The 21,506-nt window shown below is 36.1% G+C and overlaps 1 protein-coding gene across 7 annotated transcripts in view; it reads right to left on the bottom strand.

The window, feature by feature from the left end:
- Window positions 1–5,317: 5,317 nt before the first annotated feature.
- The window catches only part of TSGA10 (testis specific 10), a 135,043-nt gene continuing 118,854 nt past the window's right edge, over window positions 5,318–21,506 (bottom strand). For 6 of the 7 annotated variants that reach the window (XM_073239891.1, XM_073239896.1, XM_036994655.2 and 3 more), the window contains one exon: window positions 5,319–6,975. In XM_073239891.1, coding sequence (XP_073095992.1) covers window positions 6,951–6,975 — 25 coding nt within the window. In that variant the 3' untranslated portion in view covers window positions 5,319–6,950. Of the gene's footprint in view, window positions 6,976–21,506 lie in introns of all 7 variants that reach the window. The other variant, XM_073239889.1, reaches the window with a different exon arrangement.

Raw genomic sequence — 21,506 nt, 5'->3', positions numbered from 1 at the left:
CATTCTTCAACGAACTGGAACAAATAATTTTAAAATTCATATGGAACCACAAAAGACCCCAAATAGCCAAAGCAATCCTGAGAAGGAAGAATAAAGCAGGGGGCATCTCGCTTCCCAAATTCAAGCTGTACTACAAAGCCACAGTAATCAAGACAATTTGGTACTGGCACAAGAACAGACCCACAGAGCAGTGGAACAGAATAGAGAGTCCAGTTATTAACCCAAACATATATGATCAATTAATATATGATAAAGGAGCTATGGACATACAATGGGGAAATGACAGCCTCTTCAACAGCTGGTGTTGGCAAAACTGGACAGCTACATGTAAGCGAATGAAACTGGATCATTGTTTAACCCCATACACAAAAGTAAATTTGAAATTGATCAAAGACCTGAATATAAGTCATGAAACCATAAAACTCATAGAAAAAAACATAGGCAAAAATCTCTTGGACATAAACATGAGTGACTTCTTCATGAACATATCTCCCCGAGCAAGGGAAACAAAAGCAAAAATGAACAAGTGGGACTATATCAAGCTAAAAAGCTTCTGTACAGCAAAGGACACCACCAAGAGGACAAAAAGGTATCCTACAGTATGGGAGAATATATTCACAAATGACATATCTGACAAGGGGTTGACATCCAAAATATATAAAGAGCTCATGCACCTCAATAAACAAAACACAAATAATCCAATTAAAAAATGGACAGAGGATCTGAACAGACAGTTCTCCAAAGACGAAATCCAGATGGCCAACATACACATGAAAAGATGCTCCACATCACTAGTCATCAGAGAAATGCAAATTAAAACCACAATGAAATATCACCGCACACCAGTAAGGATAGCCACCATCCAAAAGACAAACAACAAATGTTGGCGAGGTTGTGGAGAAAGGGGAACCCTCCTACACTGCTGGTGGGAATGTAAATTAGTTCAACCATTGTGGAAAGCAGTATGGAGGTTCCTCAAAAAGCTCAAAATAGAAATACCATTTGACCCAGGAATTCCACTCCTAGGAATTTGCCCTAAGAATACAACTGCCCAGTTTGCCAAAAATATATGCACCCCTATGTTTATTGCAGCACTATTTACAATAGCCAAGACATGGAAGCAACCTAAATGTTCATCAGTAGATGAATGGATAAAGAAGATGTGGTACATATTCACAATGGAATATTATTCAGCCATAAGAAGAAAACAAATCCTACCATTTGCAACAACATGGATGGAGCTAGAGGGTGTTATGCTCAGTGAAATAAGCCAGGCAGAGAAAGACAAGTATCAAATGATTTCACTCATCTGTGGAGTACAAGATCAAAGAAAAAATTGAAGGAGCAAAACAGAAGCAGACTCACAGAACCCAAGAATGGACTAACAGTTACCAAAGGGAAAGGGACTGGGGAGGATGAGTGGGAAGAGAGGGATAACGGGGTTGGGGGGGAAGAAAGGGGGCATTATGATTAGCATGTATAATGAGGGGGGCCACAGGGAGGGCTGTACAACACAGAGAAGACAAGTACTGACTCTAGCATCTTACTATGCTGATGGACAGAGACTCTAATGGGTATGTGTGTGGGGGTGTCTTGGTGATGTTGGTGAAGGGGGGAGTCTAGTAAACATAATGTTCATGATGTAATTGTAGATTAATGATACCAAAAAAAAAGAACAAACTGAAAATTTTTTTGTTGAAAAGTATGGTAGCCCAAATGAAAAACCACTAGAGGAGCTCAACAGTAGATTGAACTAGCAGAAGGATAACAATCATAAAGACAGATCAATAAAGAATATGCATATGAATAAAAGAGACAAAAAAGAATGAAGAAAAATGGACAGAGCCTCAGAGAAATGTGGAACATTATTACATTCAGCAACACATATGTACTGGGAGTACCAGAGAATAGGAGAGAAGCAGAAAATGTATTTTAAGAAATATTGGCTGACAAATGATGAATTTTATTTAAAACATTAACCTACACACTCAATGGGCACAACATACTGCAAGTAGAATAAATACCAGGCACATGATATTCAATATATTAAAACCAGACAAAATGGAAATTTTGAAAGCAGCAAGAGAAAAACCACTCAGTATATACCCCGAATAAAATTAGCAGATGACTTCTCAGCTGGTAAGGGAATTCCAAAAGACTAACAGCTGATTTATCATCAGAAATAGAGGCCCAGAAGGCAGTGGGATGACAAATTCAAAATGCTGGGAAAAATAACTTGTCAACCAATATTTACATACCCAGGAAAACTCTCTCAAAAAATGAAAATAAAGACATTCTCCTTCAAAGGAGAAATGTTGGGTGCTTTTACAGAAGAATCTGACCCAGTCAGACCAATACTAGGAGTTAGAGAAACCCTGAAGAAGTGACTTTTGTTATTGTGGCAAAATACACATAACAAAATTTGCCATGTTAACCATTTAAAATTGTAGAATTCTGGCATTAAGTACATTTACAATGGTGTACAGCCATTATCAGTATTTTGTTCCAGAACACCCTAAATGGAAACCCTGTACCAAGAGGCCCTCCCTACTGCCCCTTGGTATCCACTAATCTGCTTACTGTGTCTATGGATTTGCCTATTCTGCATGTATATTTCATATGAATGGAATCATGAAGTATGTGGGTTTGTGTATGGATTCTTTCATTTAGCACAATGTGTTTGTTCAAGGGCTATCCATATGTACAAAGTATCAGTACTTCATATTTTTGACTGAATAATTACATATTATCACAAAATTTGTGTAATTATTTGATAGGAAATGCATTGAATCTATAGATCAATTTGGGGGCTATTGCCAACCTAACAATATTGTCTTGTGACCCATTAATATGTGATAAGGGATACCTTTCCATTTATTTAGGTCTTAATTTTTTTACCATGTTTTGTAGTTTTTAGTACACCTCTTTTCACAAATCTATTTATAGCCATTATAGCAATATACCACATTTTGTTTACCCATTCATCAGTTGGTGGACATATGGATTGTTTTTACCTTTTACCTTCTGTGAATCAGAGCTGCTATGGACATTCATGTACAACTTTTTGTCTGAACACATTTTCAGTTCTTTTGGGCACATACCTAGGAGTGGAATTACTGGGTCATATTGTACTTCTATGTTTAACTTATTGAAGAACTGCAATACTGTTTTCCACAATGGTTGTACCATTTTACATTCGTACCTGCTATGTATGAGGATTCTAATTTCTCCATATCCCCATTGATAGCTGTTATTGCCATCTTTTCAAAATTATAGCCATCCTAGTGCATGTAAAGTGGTATGTTGCTGTAGTCTTTTATTTCCTTTCTCTAATGACTAATGACATTATCTTTTCATGTGTTTATTAGCCATTTGTATATCTTCTTTGGAAAAATGCCTATTTAAGTGTTTTGCCCATTTTTTTAGTTGTCTTGTTATAAAATTTTTAAATATATTCTAGATTCTACCCCGTTATCAGATATGTGATTTGCAAATATTTTCTCCCATTATTTATCTTTCACTTTTTCTGATAGTGTTTATGTGTAAGGTTTTTAATTCTGATGAAGTCCAACTTACCTATTTTTGTTGTCACTTGTCATTTCACTCATATTTAAAAAACCATTATGAAAATCAAGGTCATAAAGATTTGCTTCTCTGTTTTCTTTGAAGAGTTTTATAGCATTAGCCTTTAAATTTAGATCCATTTTGAGTTGATTTTTGTATGTGGTAAGGATTCAATTTCATCCATTAGCATGTGATTATCCAGTTGTCCCATCACCACTTCTTGGAGATCTGTTCTTTCCTCAATGAATGATCTTGGCATCCTTGTCAAAAATCAATTGATTGTAGATGTATGGGTTTATTTCTGGACTCCCAGTTCTATTCCACTGATCCATATGTCTATGCTTATGCAAATACCACACTACCTTGATTACTTCAGATTTGTAGTAAGTTTAAATTTAAAATTTTAAATTGGGAAATGTGGATCCTACAACTTTGTTCTTCTGTTTCCCTTGCAATTTCATATGAATTTTAGGATTGACTTTTCATTTCTGAAAATAAATAAACAAACAAACTCCACTGGGATTTTAATAAGGATTGTATTTAATCTGAAGATGGTTTGGAGGAATACTGCCATCTTAACAATATTATGCCTTTTAATCATGAACAGGGGATGTCTTCCATTTATTTAGGTGATCTTTAATTTCTGTTAATAGTATTGTGTATTAGGAAGTGACATTTAGGTTGGTTAAATGTGTGGAGCAAAAAGAGGAGTGACCCAGGATGGCATCTGACATAGTGGCTGGTGACACACTATGATAAGAAAAAAGGGCAGAGAATATAAGGAGAGACATTGTTGAATTTAGTTTAGATGTAATGAGACTCAGTGTCTATGATATATTTAGAGGGCCAACAGACTTTTTTCAAGTCTACCTTACTTCAGCAAGAGTGGATGAATGCATTGAACATGACATTTCCAAGCTGAGAGCTCTTTTTCAGATTGTCATCAAAGAAAGAGTGTTTGGTATAGCATTTGTATTTGTGTTTTTTTGCATTAGGCAGTCTCTACCATATCAATAGGCTATTATGTTTATATCAAGCTATGAGGATCTCATTTAAAACAATAATGGGATTCTGTTTTTGGTTTTGGTTGAAGTATAGTTGATATATAATATTAGTTCCAGGTGGACAGCATAGAAAATTGTGTAATTTTATACATTCTGAAATACTCGCTCACCACAATGTCTAGTTACCATTTGTCATCATAGAAAGCTACTACAATATTATTGACTATATTCCCTATGCTGTGTCTTTTTCATCCCTGTGACTTATTTATTCTATAATTGGAAGTTTGTATTTTATCCTCTGTACCTATTTTACCCATTCCCTCACCTCCTCCTTTATGGCAACCATCAGTTTGTTCTCTGTATTTATTGAGTCTATTTCTGATTTGTTTGTGTTCATTAATTTTTTTTAGATTCCACATGTAAGTGAAAGCATACAATATTTGCCTTTCTCTGTGACTGTTTCACTTAGCATATTACCCTCCAGGTCCATCCATATCATTGCTAACAGCAAGATTTTGTTCTTTTTTATAGCTGAGTAATAGTCCATTGTATCTATGTACCACATCTTCTTTATCCATTCATCTATCAATGCAAACTTGGGTTGCTTCTATATCTTGGTTATTGTACACAATGCTGCAATAAACACAGGAGTATACATATCTTTTTGAATTAGTTTTATCAAATAATAAATATTCTTAAATATTATAAGAAAGAATTTTTTTGAATTTTAACATAGGATACAGTTGAAGTGTCTTCTACTTTTGATTAATACTGACCTCATGATACTTCCCATATAATTTTCCTTTTAAATATTCTGCAATTTATAGCACAAGCTTAGTATACTTTTAATCAAGTATGGAAATATTTTCTTACAAACTTCATTCCTATTTCTCTCATGCCCTCTCCTTATATATGGACCTCTATATACAACGTATGTTAAATGCATATGACAGGTGACACTGTTCCTTTTCAGCTCTTGTAGGATGTAGATAAACTCAAATTAATGTTGTGATGACCTAGTGCTTAGGTCATTACATCACCTAGCAAAAGTTAATTTTGTACATTTATCAGTATATTATTTAATATTAGCAACTCTTTTGCATTTATCTAAAATATTTATAAAAGGACATCTTATTTTAAATTATTCCATTTTTAAATCAATCTATAATGACTGTCTTAAACTAGATGAGTAAACCTCAAGGTTGTTAAAAATCAAATAAAGTGAATACATATCAAGAATTTAAAGTAAATCAGTAATGACTGATTTAAATATTATTCCATAATATGGATGTATCACATGCAATAGTGCAATAAGAACAGAGGAGGGGCTGCTGTGACTGTACAGGGGTATCACGAGCCTAATGATTAAAGAGGACCTAATCAGGGTGCCTCCCCACATCCCTGTAGTCATACTGAATAGTAACTCTATAAAATGAGAAACTATCTACTTCATATGAATACTATTAATGACAGGACTTTTTAAATTAAAATGGCAAGAATACAAAAAGCTTGTATCAGTCAAATACAGTAGTGTTCAGGCTGTAATATGAACATTAAATCAAAGCCTAAGGACAGAAAAGATGAGATTTAGGAGATTTTAGGGGAAGTAAGGAAACATCATTGATTGTGTTATTCTACATTACAGACAGCTGTCACAAGCAAATAAATAAATAAATAAATGGCAATTATATTGATTGTAGTACTTTAATGTTTTAAAGAAAACTTATTAAAAATACTGATTTTTAAAAATCTTATATTCTTGACAGATAGCATCACCTACCTTTCTAAAAATAGGGGTAAACACGATTGTAGAAAATGTATGTTAATTAGTGGTACAATTATGGATTTAAAAACCCTGACACACTCTGTCTGCTGTTTTAAAATCTGATTATAGCTTGGAATTTATGTCAGGTTGGTTCCAAAATGGAACACTGGGTCCCAGACCAGTAGGGGTGAACTGTGCCTGTTTTGACAAAACTTCTCCAGCCATGAAGACATAAACTACAAAGAAAAAATTTAACCAACCAATTATTTGAGATACCAAGAAAGGAAAGGAAATCAGTTTTGTAAGAACACTTCTCCCTCTTTTTATAAGCTTCTTTATTTATTCTGGATAGTTAACATAACAGTGTTCATTAGTGAAGTAAGCAGTTTTACACTCACTATTACTGTGTGGACAGAAAGAGCCATATATATGCATTTCTGTTTTTAGAAGTCACATCACTGTGATACGGCACATGAGAAGAGAGATTCAGAGGCACAAAGTTAATAAAAACATTTAACATTGTCAGGCATTCAAAAGATAAATGCAATCATATAGCAAAAAAAAAATCAGTTTGTAACTTTGACCTTTCCCAAGGATGTGAAGAATCTTCTCAGATCTCAGAAATCTCTATAACAAAGATTCCTATGAGAGAGAAAAATTATGCTGATTAGTATTTTTAACTCAACAATTTCACTGTATATTAAAAATGTATTTTAACATGATTTTGATAATACTTAAGATTTTTTCCCCCAGTTTCTGTGAAGGGAAACGGATACAATGTATTTTTTCACTCAGTTTTCACAAACTGACACATCTACATCATGGAATAATATTCAACAATATAAAGGAATGAGCTATTGATCCATACAGCAATTTGGGTGGATCTCATGGGCATTGTGCTAAACAAAAAAGCCACTCTCAAAAAAGTCACATACTGTGTGTGATTCCATTTAAACAACATTCTCAAAATGTCAGAATTATGGAGCTGGAGAAGTTAGTGTTTGCCAGAGGACAGGGAGAAGTGACTCTAAGGGGTATGGATAATGAGGGAGCAGTTCCTTGGGGCTGAAGGAACAATTCAGTTATCTTGGCTGTGGTGATGGTGTATGTGTGGTGTATAAAAAAACCTGTGCACATACACACAAATGTGTGTGAAAACTAGTGAAAACTGAACATAGCCTATGGACTAGCTAATTGTATTGTACATGTCAATTTCTCAGTTTGTAAGATATTGCCATTAGGGAAGCTAGGGAAGGATATGTGGGGCTGTCTACTATTTTCGTAACTACCTGTGAGGCTGTAATTATTTCAAAATAAAAAGTAAAACAAAACAAGACTGTGGTACAACCACACAAGGGAATACTACTCAGTAGTTAAGAGGAACTGGCAACAACATCTGATACATATAGCAACCTACACAAATCTCAGATACATGATGCTGAGTGAAAGTCAGCCACCAGAGGCTGCCTACTACATGATTCCATTTATATGAAAACCTTGAAAAGGCACAACTACAGCAATAGGGAACACATCAGTGGATGGGGGGGGTGAATTAAGTACATTGACTGTTGTCTAGATAAATAATAGGTGTCAGACAAAGGATATCATTTTTAAAAAGCAGAAAGTAAAAGTATTTTTAATATTTTTGAAAAGTATTAAAGCACTACTGAAAGTACTGATAGAAAGGTAACCACTATAACCAAAAGAAATGCTCAGAAGCAAAGTTACCACAGAGAAGGAAATACAAAAATGCCATATAATAAACATAATTATAATATAATGTGACAGAATTGAGACCAAATTTAACAGTCATATCGATAAAGTGAAGGAGCTTGACTCACCTATTTTTTAAATAGTATTTAAAAATGATCCAGAAAACAAAACTCAAATCCATACTGTGTATGAAGGAGAAAAAATAAAGAGACGGACAATGATTTACCAGGCAAACAGAGACAGTAAGGAAACAGTTCTAACTCTAATATCAGACAAAGTAGATGCCAAGCCCCTTTCCTCTCCAAAAAATTAAATGCATCAGAAAAGGACACTTCATAAAGCCACATTCCACAATGAAGATATGACTTCAGAATACCTATGAAACAAATAAAACAGTAAACTACTTATATAAAAAAATTTATAGGAGCTACAAGAAACAAAAGCATACTAATAATTGGAGATCTTAAAACACTGTTCTTAGCAAAGCAGATCAAATGGACAAATATAAAAGAATTAAATGAAATCAAAATGGTAAACGTTTAAATATATATATACTTTACCCATACTATACCCATATTGTCTCAAGTATATATGAATTGGTCACAAAAATTCATCATGTAGTAAAGTACAAAGAAAACATTAGTAGCTTCCATAGAACAGAAATGTTATAAACAACAGTCTATGATAACAATGTAGCAACACTAGAAATTAAAAATGAAACCAAAAACACAAAAAAAGCCTTTCTCACTGCAAATTAAAAGATTTTCTATCAAATTATTCTTGGGGAAAAGTAAAAATAAAAATAGAAATTACAGAATTTCTGCAAAACAATGATAATGAAAATATACATATCATAATCTATGGAATAAATTTAAAGGAATGATCATAGTAGAATGCATAGCCCTAAAAATGTACATCAATACACATTTTAAAAAGGCAATAAATAAATTCCTAACTCAAAAAGCTAGGGAAAAAACCCAAGAGTAAATAGAAAGATAGCTCAAGGAAGAAAATGATACACATTTTTAAAAATTAGTAAGATAAATAGATCGAATCAGTAAGTCAAACTGCTGGTTTTTTTGAAGCAATGAACAGAATAAACTACTGGTTAAGGTGATCAAGAAACAAAAGGGGGGAAGCACACTATGCAAATAAGAAATGATAACTGGATATAACTACTGATACAGATTCGTAAGATTCTGCACTGTTTACCCTTGAGCAAAGAAATCTGAAAACCTAGAGGAAAGGGATAATTTTCAGACAAATAGAAATAGAAAGCTTTAAAAGACCAATTTCCAAAGAAAAAAATTGAAAAAATTATCAAGGAAGTATACCCCACACAATAAAGAGCCTGTATGGTTTCATAAGTGAATTTAGTCAAATCTTTAGAGGTCAGATAATCCCAAACTACATGAATTGTTTCAAAGCATAGTCAATGAAAACTTGTCAAATACATTTTCTGAAGCAAATATAATACTGATATATAAACCTTGATAAAGATGCCACAAAGAAATAAATTACAGACCAATATCACATAAATATTGACACACAAATATAAAATAAATAAAATATTAGTGAGCATTCAGAAAATAATACACTATGACCAAGCAGGGTTTATACCAGAAATTCAAATATAGTTCAATATTTGAAATCTATTAATATTTTAACCTAATAACATGCTGAAAAATCCTTGACAAAATTAAACATCCATTCCTAAGAAAAAATCTTGACAAAATAGGAATGCGTAAATATTTCCTTAATATAAAACATATACACCTCAGTCCTAAAGCCAGCATCTAACTTTAGTGGGAAAGGCAATCCCACTAAAAGTAAGCATCAAAACAAGGATGCCCACTTTCTCCACTACTATTTATTACTATTCAATTTTTTAGTTTGCTATGTACAATTACATGAACAACATTATGGTTACTAGACTCCCCCTATTATCAAGTACCCACCACATACCCCATTACCGTCACTGTCCATCAGCTCAGTAAGATGCTATAGAATCACTACTTGTCTTCTCTGTGTTATACTGCCTTCACCACATTATACATGCTAATCATAATGCCCCTTTTTACCCCTTATCCCTCCCTTCCCACCCATCCTCCCCAGTCCCTTTCCCTTTGGTAACTGTTAGTCCATTCTTGGGTTCTGTGAGTCTGCTTCTGTTTTGCTCCTTCAATTTTTTCTTTGATCTTGTACTCCACAGATGAGTGAAATCATTTGATACTTGTCTTTCTCTGGCTGGCTTATTTCACTGAGCATAACACCCTCTAGCTCCATCCATGTTGTTGCAAATGGTAGGATTTGTTTTCTTCTTATGGCTGAATAATATTTCATGATGTATATGTACCACATCTTCTTTATCCATTCATCTTCTGATGGACACTTAGGTTGCTTCCATTTCTTGGCTATTGTGAATAGTGCTGCGATAAACACAGGGGTGCATTAAGTCTTTTTCAAACTGGGCTGATGCATTCTTAAGGTAAATTCCTAAGAGTGGAATTCCTGGGTCAAATGGTATTTCTATTTTGAGCTTTTTGAGGAACCTCCATACTGCTTTCCACAATGGTTGAACTAATTTACATTCCCACCAGCAGTGTAGGAGGGTCCCCCTTTCTACACATCCTTGCCAACATTTGTTGCTTGTCTTTTGGATGATGGCCATCCTTACTGGTGTGAGATGATATCTCATTGTGGTTTTAATTTGCATTTCTCTGATGACTAGGGATGTGGAGTATCTTTTCATGTGCCTGTTGGCCATCTGAATTTCTTCTTTGGAGAAGTGTCTGTTCAGATCATCTGCCCATTTTTCAATTGGATTATTTGTGTTTTGTTTGTTGAGATGCATGAGCTCTTTATATAATTTGGATGTCAACCCCTTATCAGATATGTCATTTATGAATATATTCTCCCATACTGTAGGATGTCCTTTAGTTCAATTGATGGTGTCCTTTGCTGTACAGAAGCTTTTTAGGTTTGATATAGTCCCACTTGTTCAGATTTGCTTTTGTTTCCCTTGCCTGGGGAGATATGTTCTTGAAGAAGTTGCTCATGTTTATGTCCAAGAGAGTCTTGCTATGTTTTTTCCTAAGAGTTTTATAGTTTCATGACTTACATTCAGGTCTCTGATTCATTTTGAGTTTACTTTTGTGTATGGGCTTAGACAATAATCCAGTTTTATTCTCTTACATGTAGCTGTCCAGTTTTGCCAACACCAGCTGTCGAAGAGGCTGTCATTTCCCCATTGTATAACCAGGCTCCTTTATTGTATATTAATTGACCATGTATGCTTGGGTCTATATCTGGGCTCTCTAGTCTGTTCCATTGGTCTATGGGTCTGTTCTTGTGCCAGTACCAAATTGTCTTGATTACTGTGGCTTTGTAGTAGAGCTTGATGTCAGGGAGCGCAATTCCCCACACTTTATTCTTCCTTCTCAGGATTGCTTTGGCTATTCTTTTGTGGTTCCATATGAATTTCAGAACTATTTTCTCTAGTTCATTGAAGAATGCTTTTGGTATTTTGATAGGGATTGCATTGAACCTGTAGATTGCTTTAAGAAGGATGGCCATTTAAACAGTATTAATTCTTCCTATCCATGAGCATGGGATGTGTTTCCATTTTTGGTTTCTTCTTTAATTTCTCTCATGAGTGTCCTGTAGTTTTCAGAGTATAAGTCTTTCATCTCCTTGTTTAGGTTTATTCCTAGGTATTTTATTCCTTTGATGAAATTGTGAATGTAATTGTTTTCCTGATTTCTCTTTGTGCTATTTCATCGTTAGTATATAGGAATGTAACAGATTTCTGTGTATTAATTTTGTATCCCACAACTTTGCTGAATTCAGGTATTAGATCTAGTAGTTTTGGAGTGGATTCTTTAGGGGTTTTTATGTACAATATCATGTCATCTGCAAACAGGGACAGTTTAACTTCTTCCTTGCCTTTTTATTTCTTTGTGTTGTCTGATTGCCGTGGCTAGGATCTCCAGAACTATGTTGAATAAAAGTGGGGAGAGTAGGCATCTTGTCTTGTTCCTGATCTTAAAGGAAAAGCTTTCAGCTTCTTGCTGTAAAGTATAATGTTGGCTGTGGATTTGTCATATATGGCCTTTATTAAGCTGAGGCACTTGCCCTCTATACCCATTTTATTGAGAGTTTTTATAATGAAAGGATGTTGAATTTTGTTGAATGCTTTTTCAGCATCTAAGGAGATGATCATGAGGGTTTTGTCCTTGTTTTTGTTGATGTTTTGAATGTTGTACTATCCTTGCATCCCTGGGATGAATCCCACTTGATCATGATGGATGATCTTTTTGATGTATTTTTAATTTGGTTTGCTAATATTTTGTTGAGTATTTTTGCATTTATGTTCATCAGGGATATTGGTCTGTAATTTTCTTTTTTTGTGGTGTCTTTGCCTGGTTTTGGTATTATTAAAGTTATGTTGGCCTCATAGAATGAGTTTGGGAATATTCCATCCTCTTATACTTTTTGGAAAACTTTAAGGAGGATGGGTATTAGGTCTTCCTTAAATGTTTGGTAAAATTCAGCAGTGAAACCATCTGGTCCAGATGTTTTGTTCTTAGGTAGTATTTTGGTTACCAATTTCTTTGCTGGTAATTTGTCTATTCAGGTTTTCTGTTTTTCTGGGTCAGTCTTGGAAGGTTGTATTTTTCTGGAAAGTTATCTGTTTCTTCTAGGTTATCCAGTTTGTTACCATATAATTTTTCACAGTATTCTCTCATAATTCTTTGTATTTCTGTGGTGTCCGTAGTGATTTTTCCTTTCTCATTTCTGATTTTGTTTATGTGTGTAGACTCTCTTTTTTTCTTGGTAACTCTGGCTAGGGATTTATCTATTTTGTTTATTTTCTTGAAGAACCAGCTCCTGCTTTCATTGATTCTTTCTATTGTTTTACTCTTCTCAGTTTTATTTACTACTGCTTTAATCTTTATTATGTCCCTCCTTTTACTGACTTTGGGCCTTATTTGTTCTTCCTTTTCTAGTTTCATTAATTGTGAGTTTAGACTGTTCATTTGGGATTGTTCTTCTTTACTGAGGTAGGCCTGTATTGCAATATACTTCCCTCTTCGCAAGGCCTTCGCTGCATCCCACAGATTTTGTGTTGTTGAATTACTGTTGTCATTTGTCTCCATATATTGCTTGATCTCTGTTTATTTGGTCATTGATCCATTGATTATTTAGGAGCATGTTATTAAGCCTCCATGTGTTTGTGGGCTTTTTCATTTTCTTTGCCTTATTTATTTCTCATTTCATATCTCTGTGGTCTGAGAAGCTGGTTGGTACAATTTAAATCTTTTTGAATTTACTGAGGCTCTTTTTGTGGCCTAGTATATGACCTATTCTTAAAAATGTTCATGTGCATTTGAGAAGAATGTGTATCATGTTGCTTTTGGATGGAGTGTCCGTTAGGTCCATCTGTTCTAATACGTTGTTCAATGCTTCTGTCTCTTTACTTATTTTCTTTCTGGTTGATCTGTCATTTGGAGTGAATGGTGTGTTTAAGTCCCCTAAAGTGAATGCATTGCATTCTACTTTCCCCTTTAATTTTGTTAGTATTTGTTTCACATATGTAGGTGATCCTGTATTGAGTGCATAGATATTTATAATAGTTATATCCTCCTGTTGGACTGACCCCTTTATCATTATGTAATGTCCTTCTTTGTCTCTTGTGACATTCTTTGTTTTGAAGTCTATTTTGTGTGAAACAAGTACTGTGACTCCTGCTTTTTTCTGTTAGTTGCATGAAATATCTTTTTTCATCTCTTTACTTTCACTCTGTGTATGTCTCTGGGTTTGAAGTGAGTCTCTTATAGGCAGCATACAGATGGGTCTTTTTTTTTTCCATTCAGTGACTATGTCTTGATTGGTGCATTCAGGTCATTTACATTTAGGGTGATTATCGATAGCAGGCTTTAGATTTGTGGTTACCAAAGGTTCTAGGGCAATTCACTTACTATCTAACAGTCTAATGTAACTGACTTTGTATGCTAAGAACCTAAAGGTTCTTCTTTTTTTCTCCTTTTTCTTTTTTTTCCTTCTCCATTCTTTGTATGTTATGAATTATATTCTGTAGGAATACTTCCATCTATAGCAGTCCCTCCAAAATTCACTGTAGAGGTGGTTTGTAGGAGATAAATTCTCTCAACTTTTGCTTATCTGAAAATTGTTTAATCCCTCCTTCAAATTTAAATGATAACCTTGCCAGGTCAAGTATTCTTTGTTCAAGGCCCTTCTGCTTCATTGCATTAAATATATCTTGCCACTCCCTTATAGCCTGTAAGGTTTCTGTTGAGAAATCTGATGATCACCTGATAGATTTTCCTTTGTATGTGATCTTTTCTCTTTCTAGCTACTTTTAAAAGTCTGTCTTTAGGTTCAGAGCCAAGATGGCGGTGTGAGTAGAGCAGCAGAAATCTCCTCCCAAAACCACATATATCTATGAAAATATAACAAAGACAACTCTTCCTAAAATAGAGAACAGAGGACACAGGACAACAACCAGATCACATCCACACCTGTGAGAACCCAGCATTTCGCAAAGGGGGTAAGATACAAACCCCGGCCAGGCGGGTCCCGAGCACCTCTCCCCCCAGGTCCCAGCGGGAAGAGAGAGATCTGAGCAGGAGGGAGAAGGAGCCCAGGACTGCTGAACATCCAGTGATCCGGACCAGAGTGAAGACACAGTGCATGCGGGGGGCCTGGATACTAGGGAAACAGGGCAGCAGGACCGGTGAGCGGGTGACTGAGGCCAACGCCGGAGAACAAAGAAACGGGAGCAGCCATTTTTTTTTTTTTTTGGTGAGTGCTTTTTGGAAGTCTTAAAGGGACAGGGACACCAATACGAGGGAAACAGGGCAGCAAGACCAGTGAGCGGGTGCCTGAGACCGGCACCTGAGGACAAAGAAAATCGTACATTTTTCTTTTCTTTTTTAAAAAAATTATTCATTTAATTTAATTTTTTTTTTTTTTTTTTTTTTTTTTTTGCTGTTGTTGTTTCCATTTGGAGAGTGCTTCTTGGAAGTCTTAAAGGGGTAGGGCAGGACACTTAGTTCAGAGAGCAGGGAATCTGGGGATCTCTGGGCACTCTAACCCCCTGGGCCGCAGGGAGCACAAAGGCCCCTTATGGAGATAAATAGCATCCCTGCCACTCCCCCTCCAATGGGGCTCCACCATTTTGGAGCAGCTGCCCAAGCCAGGCCACGCCCACCGCAACAGTGGAGATAAACTCCATAGCAGCCAGGCAGGAAGCAGAAGCCCTATCTGCACACAGCTGCCCAGCACAAGCCACTAGAGGTCGCTATTCTCCCAGGAGAGGAAGGCCACAAACCAACAAGAACGAAAGCTCTACCAGCCATCACTCATACCAGCTCTGCAAACTATCTCTATCACCATGAAAAGGCAAAACTACAGGCAGACAAAGATCACAGGGTCAACACCTGAGAAGGAGACACACCTAACAAGTCTTCCTGAAAAACAATTCAAAATAAAAATCATGAACATGCTGATGGAGATGCAGAGAAAAATGCAAGAGCAATGGGATGAAGTCCAGAGGGAGATCACAGATGTCAGGAAGGAGATCAGAGAAGTGAAACAAACCCTGGAAGGATTTATAAGCAGAATGGATAAGATGCAAGAGGCCATTGAAGGAATAGAAACCAGACAACAGGAACGTATAGAAGCTGACATAGACAGAGATAAAAGGATCTCCAGGAACGAAACAATACTAAGAGAACTGTATGACCAATCCAAAAGGAACAATATCCGTATTATAGGGGTACCAGAAGAAGAAGACGAGAGAGGAAAAGGGATAGAAAGTGTTTTTGAAGAAATAATTGCTGAAAACTTCCCCAAACTGGGGGAGGAAATAATCGGACCACGGAAATACACAGAACTCCAAACAGAAAGGATCCAAGGAGGACAACACCAAGACACATAATAACTAAAATGGCAAGGATCAAGGACAAGGAAAGAGTTTTAAAGGCAGCTAGAGAGAAAAAGGTCACCTATAAAGGAAAACCCATTAGGCTATCATCAGACTTCTTGACAGAAACCCTACAGGCCAGAAGAGAATGGCATGATGTATTTAATACAATGAAACAGAAGGGCCTTGAACCAAGGATAGTGTATCCAGCATGACTATCATTTAAATATGATGGCGGGATTAAACAATTCCCAGACAAGCAAAAGCTGAGGGAATTTGCTTCCCACAAACCACCTCTACAGGGCATCTTACAGGGACTGCTATAGATGGGAGCACTCCTAAAAAGAGCACAGAACAAAACACACAACACACGAAGAATGGAGGAGGAGGAATAAGAAGGGAGAGAAGAAAAGAATCTCCAGACAGTGTATATAACAGCTCAATAAGCGAGCTAAGTTAGGTAGTAAGATACTAAAGAGGCTAAGCTTGAACCTTTGGTAACCATGAATTTAAAGCCTGCAATGTCAATAAGTACATATCTCTCAATAGTCACCCTAAATGTAAATGGACTTAATGCACCAATCAAAAGACATAGAGTAATAGAATGGATAAAAAAGCAAGACCCATCTATATGCTGCTTACAAGAAACTCACCTAAAACCCAAAGACATGCACAGACTAAAAGTCAAGGGATGGAAAAACATATTTCAGCAAACAACAGTGAGAAGAAAGCAGGGGTTGCAGTACTAATATTAGACAAAATAGACTTCAAAACAAAGAAAGTAACATGAGATAAAGAAGGACACTACATAATGATAAAGGGCTCAGTCCAACAAGAGGATATAATCATTCTAAATATATATGCACCCAACACAGGAGCACCAGCATATGTGAAACAAATACTAACAGAACTAAAGGGGGAAATAGACTGCAATGCATTCATTTTAGGAGACTTCAACACACCACTCACCCCAAAGGATAGATCCACTGGGCAGAAAATAAGTAAGGACACAGAGGCACTGAACAACACACTAGAACAGATGGACCTAATAGACATCTATAGAACTCTACATCCGAAAGCAACAGGATATACATTCTTCTCAAGTACACATGGAACATTCTCCAGAAGAGACCACATAGTAGCCAACAAAAAGAGCCTCAGTAAATTCAAAAATATTGAAATTCTACCAAACAATTTTTCAGACCACAAAGGTATAAAACTAGAAATAAATTCTACAAAGAAAACAAAAAGGCTCACAAACACATGGAGGTTTAACAACATGCTTCTAAATAATCAATGGATCAATGAACAAATCAAAATAGAGATCAAGGAATATATAGAAACAAATGACAACAACAACACAAAGCCCCAACTTCTGTGGGACGTGGTGAAAGCAGTCTTAAGAGGAAAATATATAGCAATCCAGGTACACTTGAAGAAGGAAGAACAATCCCAAATGAATAGTCTAACATCACAATTATCAAAACTGGAAAAAGAAGAACAAATGAGGCCTAAGGTCAGCAGAAGGAGGAACATAATAAAGATCAGAGAAGAAATAAACAAAATTGAGAAGAATAAAACAATAGCAAAAATCAACAAAACCAAGAGCCGGTTCTTTGAGAAAATAAACAAAATAGATAAGCCTCTACCTAAACTGATTAAGAGAAAAAGAGAATCAACACAAATCAACAGAATCAGAAATGAGAATGGAAAAATCACGACAGACTCCACAGAAATACAAAGAATTATTAAAGACTACTATGAAAACCTATATGCCAACAAGCTGGAAAACCTAGAAGAAATGGACAACTTCCTAGAAAAATACAACCTCCCAAGACTGACCAAGGAAGAAACACAAAAGTTAAACAAACCAATTACGAGCAAAGAAACTGAAAGGGTAATCAAAAACTACCCAAGAACAAAATCCCAGGGCTGGACGGATTTACCTCGGAATTTTATCAGACACACAGAGAAGACATAATACCCATTCTCCTTAAAGTGTTCCACAAAATAGAAGAGGAGGGAATACTCCCAAACTCATTCTATGAAGCTAACATCACCCTAATACCAAAACCAGGCAAAGACCCCACCAAAAAAGAAAATTACAGACCAATATCTCTGATAAATGTAGATGCAAAAATACTCAATAAAATATTAGCAAACAGAATTAAACAGTATATCAAAAGGATCATACACCATGACCAAGTGGGATTCATCCCAGGGATGCAAGGATGGTACAACATTCGAAAATCCATCAACATCATCCACCACATCAACAAAAAGAAAGACAAAAACCGCATGATCATCTCCATAGATGCTGAAAAAGTATTTGATAAAATTCAACATCCATTCATGATAAAAACTCTCAACAAAATGGGAATAGAGGGCATGTACCGTAACATAATAAAGGCCATATATCATAAACCCACACCCAACATTATACTGAACAGCGAGAAGCTGAAAGCTTTTCCTCTGAGATCAGGAACTAGACAGGGATGCCCACTCTCCCCACTGTTATTTAACATAGTACTAGAGGTCCTAGCCACGGCAATCAGACAAAACAAAGAAATACAAGGAATCCACATTGGTAAAGAAGAAGTTAAACTCTCACTATGTGCAGATGATATGATATTGTACATAAAAAACCCTAAAGACTTCACTCTAAAACTACTAGAACTGATATCGGAATACAGCAAAGTTGCAGGATACAAAATTAACACACAGAAATCTGTAGCTTTCTTATACACTAACAATGAACCAATAGAAAGAGAAATCAGGAAAACAATTCCATTCACAATTGCATCAAAAAGAATAAAATACCAAGGAATAAACCTAACCAAAGAAGTAAAAGACCTATACCCTGAAAACTACAAGTCACTCTTAAGAGAAATTAAAGGGGACACTAACAAATGGAAACTCATCCCATGCTCATGGCTAGGAAGAATTAATATAATCAAAATGGCCATCCTGCCAAAAGCAATATACAGATTTGATGCAATCCCTATGAAATTACCAGCAACATTCTTCAACGAACTGGAACAAATACTTCAAAAATTTACATGGAAACACCAAAGATCCTCAATAGCCAAAGCAATCCTGAGAAAGAAGAATAAAGTGGGGGAGATCTCACTCCCCAACTTCAGGCTCTACTACAAAGCCATAGTAATCAAGACAATTTGGTACTGGCACAAGAACAGAGCCACAGACCAGTGGGACAGATTAGAGACTCCAGACATTAACCCAAACATACATGGTCAATTAATATTTGATAAAGGAGCCATGGACATACAATGGCGAAATGACAGTCTCTTCAACAGATGGTGCTAGCAAAACTGGACAGTTACATGTAGGAGAATGAAACTGGACCATTGACTAACCCCATACACAAAAGTAAATTCAAAATGGATCAAAGACCTGAATGTAAGTCATGAAACCATAAAACTCTTAGAAAAAAGCATAGGCAAAAAACTTTTAGACATAAACATGAGTGACCTCTTCTTGAACATATCTCCCTGGGGAAGGAAAACAATAGCAAAAATGAACAAGTGGGACTATATTAAGGTGAAAAGCTTCTGTACAGCAAAAGACAGCATCAATAGAACAAAAAAGGAACCCTACAGTATGGGAGAATATATTTGTAAATGACAGATCCAATAAAGGCTTGACGTCCAAAATATATAAAGAGCTCACATGCCTCAACAAACAAAAAACAAATAATCCAATTTAAAAATGTGCAGAGGAACTGAACAGTTCTCCAAAAAATAAATACAGATGGCCAACAGACACATGAAAAGATGCACCACATTGCTAATTATCAGAGAAATGCAAATTAAAACTACAATGAGCTATCACCTCACACCAGTAAGGATGGCTGCCATCCAAAAGACAAACAACAACAAATGTTGGCGAGGCTGTGGAAAAAGGGGAACCCTCCTACACTGCTGGTGGGAATGTAAATTAGTTCAACCATTGTGGAAAGCAGTATGGAGGTTCATCAAAATGCTCAAAACAGACTTACCATTTGACCCAGGAATTCCACTCTTAGGAATTTACCCTAAGAACGCAGCAATCAAGTTTGAGAAAGACAGATGCACCCCTATGTTTATTGCAGCACTGTTTACAATAGCCAAGAATTGGAAGCAACCTAAATGTCCATCGGTAGATGAATGGATAAAGAAGATGTGGTACATATACACAATGGAATACTACTCAGCCATAAGAAGAGGGCAAATCCTACCATTTGCAGCAACATGGATGGAGCTGGAGACTATTATGCTCAGTGAAATAAGCCAAGTGGAGAAAGAGAAATACTAAATGATTTCACTCATCTGTGCAGTATAAAAACAAAGGAAAAACTGAAGGAACAAAACAGCAGTAGAATTACAGAACCCAAAAATGGACTAACAGGTACCAAAGGGAAAGGGACTGGGGAGGATGGGTGGGTAGGGAGGGATAAGCGGGGGTGGGGAGAAGAAAGGGGATATTAAGATTAGCATGCATGGGGGGGAGGGAGAAAGGGGAGGACTATACAACACAGAGAAGACAAGTAGTGATTCTACAACATTTTGCTATGCTGATGGACAGTGACTGTAAAGTGGTTTATATGGGGGACCTGGTATAGGGGAGAGTCTAGTAAACATAATATTCTTCATGTAAGTGTAGATTAAAGATAAAAAAAAAAGAAAGAAAAGGGGGATTACTCCTTGACAGGATAAAACTAACTGTTAATCAATGATTAATGCATGCTTTAAATATCCTTAATTTTGACCACTTAAAGGGTGTCAGATGATCGGCTATGGAGGTACACTTTTCTGATAATATTCCTTTCTCTTAAAAAAAAAAAAAAGCAGTTCCTGTGTGGTGACCTCCAATGAGTTCTACACAATGGTATAAAGGGCATATCAAAGTGTGGGCAAAGGGTCTGTTTGTGTTTATACAGAGGATCAAAGCCTAATTTGGCTACCCAGAAAATGAACTAAGATATGATATGAAGAAGAACTTCCAACATCAGCACTCTCTGAAGAGTCATACCAGAAGATGATCATCAAAAAACCTCAACAAAGATCCAGGTGATGTTGCAGTTGTAGCTGCATCCATCCCGCCGGTTCCTGGACTTGCCATTGGAATGGAGGAGATATCTAAGCTGGCCTGTGATTTCAGTTAAACAACAAATTTGACTGGATCTATACTGTTGGAACTCAACCAAGAATTAGGAGAAGTGCAAGTTGTAGCGCTCCAAAATCTTACAACTACAGACTATCTACTGTTAAAAGAACATATGGGATGTGAACAGTTCCCAGGAATGGGTTGTTTTAATTTGTCTGATTTCTCTCAGACTGCTCAAGTACAGTTGGACAATATCCATCATATCATTGACAAATTTTCACAAATGCCTAGGGTGCCTAACTGGTTTTCTTGGCTTCACTGGAGATGGCTGGTAATTGTAGATCTGCTTTGGTTATATAACTGTATTCCTGTTATGTTAATGTGTGTGCACAATTTAATTAGTAGT

The sequence above is a fragment of the Manis javanica genome, chromosome 1, assembly GCF_040802235.1.
Source record: "Manis javanica isolate MJ-LG chromosome 1, MJ_LKY, whole genome shotgun sequence".
NCBI lineage: Eukaryota > Metazoa > Chordata > Mammalia > Pholidota > Manidae > Manis > Manis javanica.
Note: the sequence above shows the minus strand (reverse complement) of the source record. Positions and strands in the feature narration are given on the sequence as shown.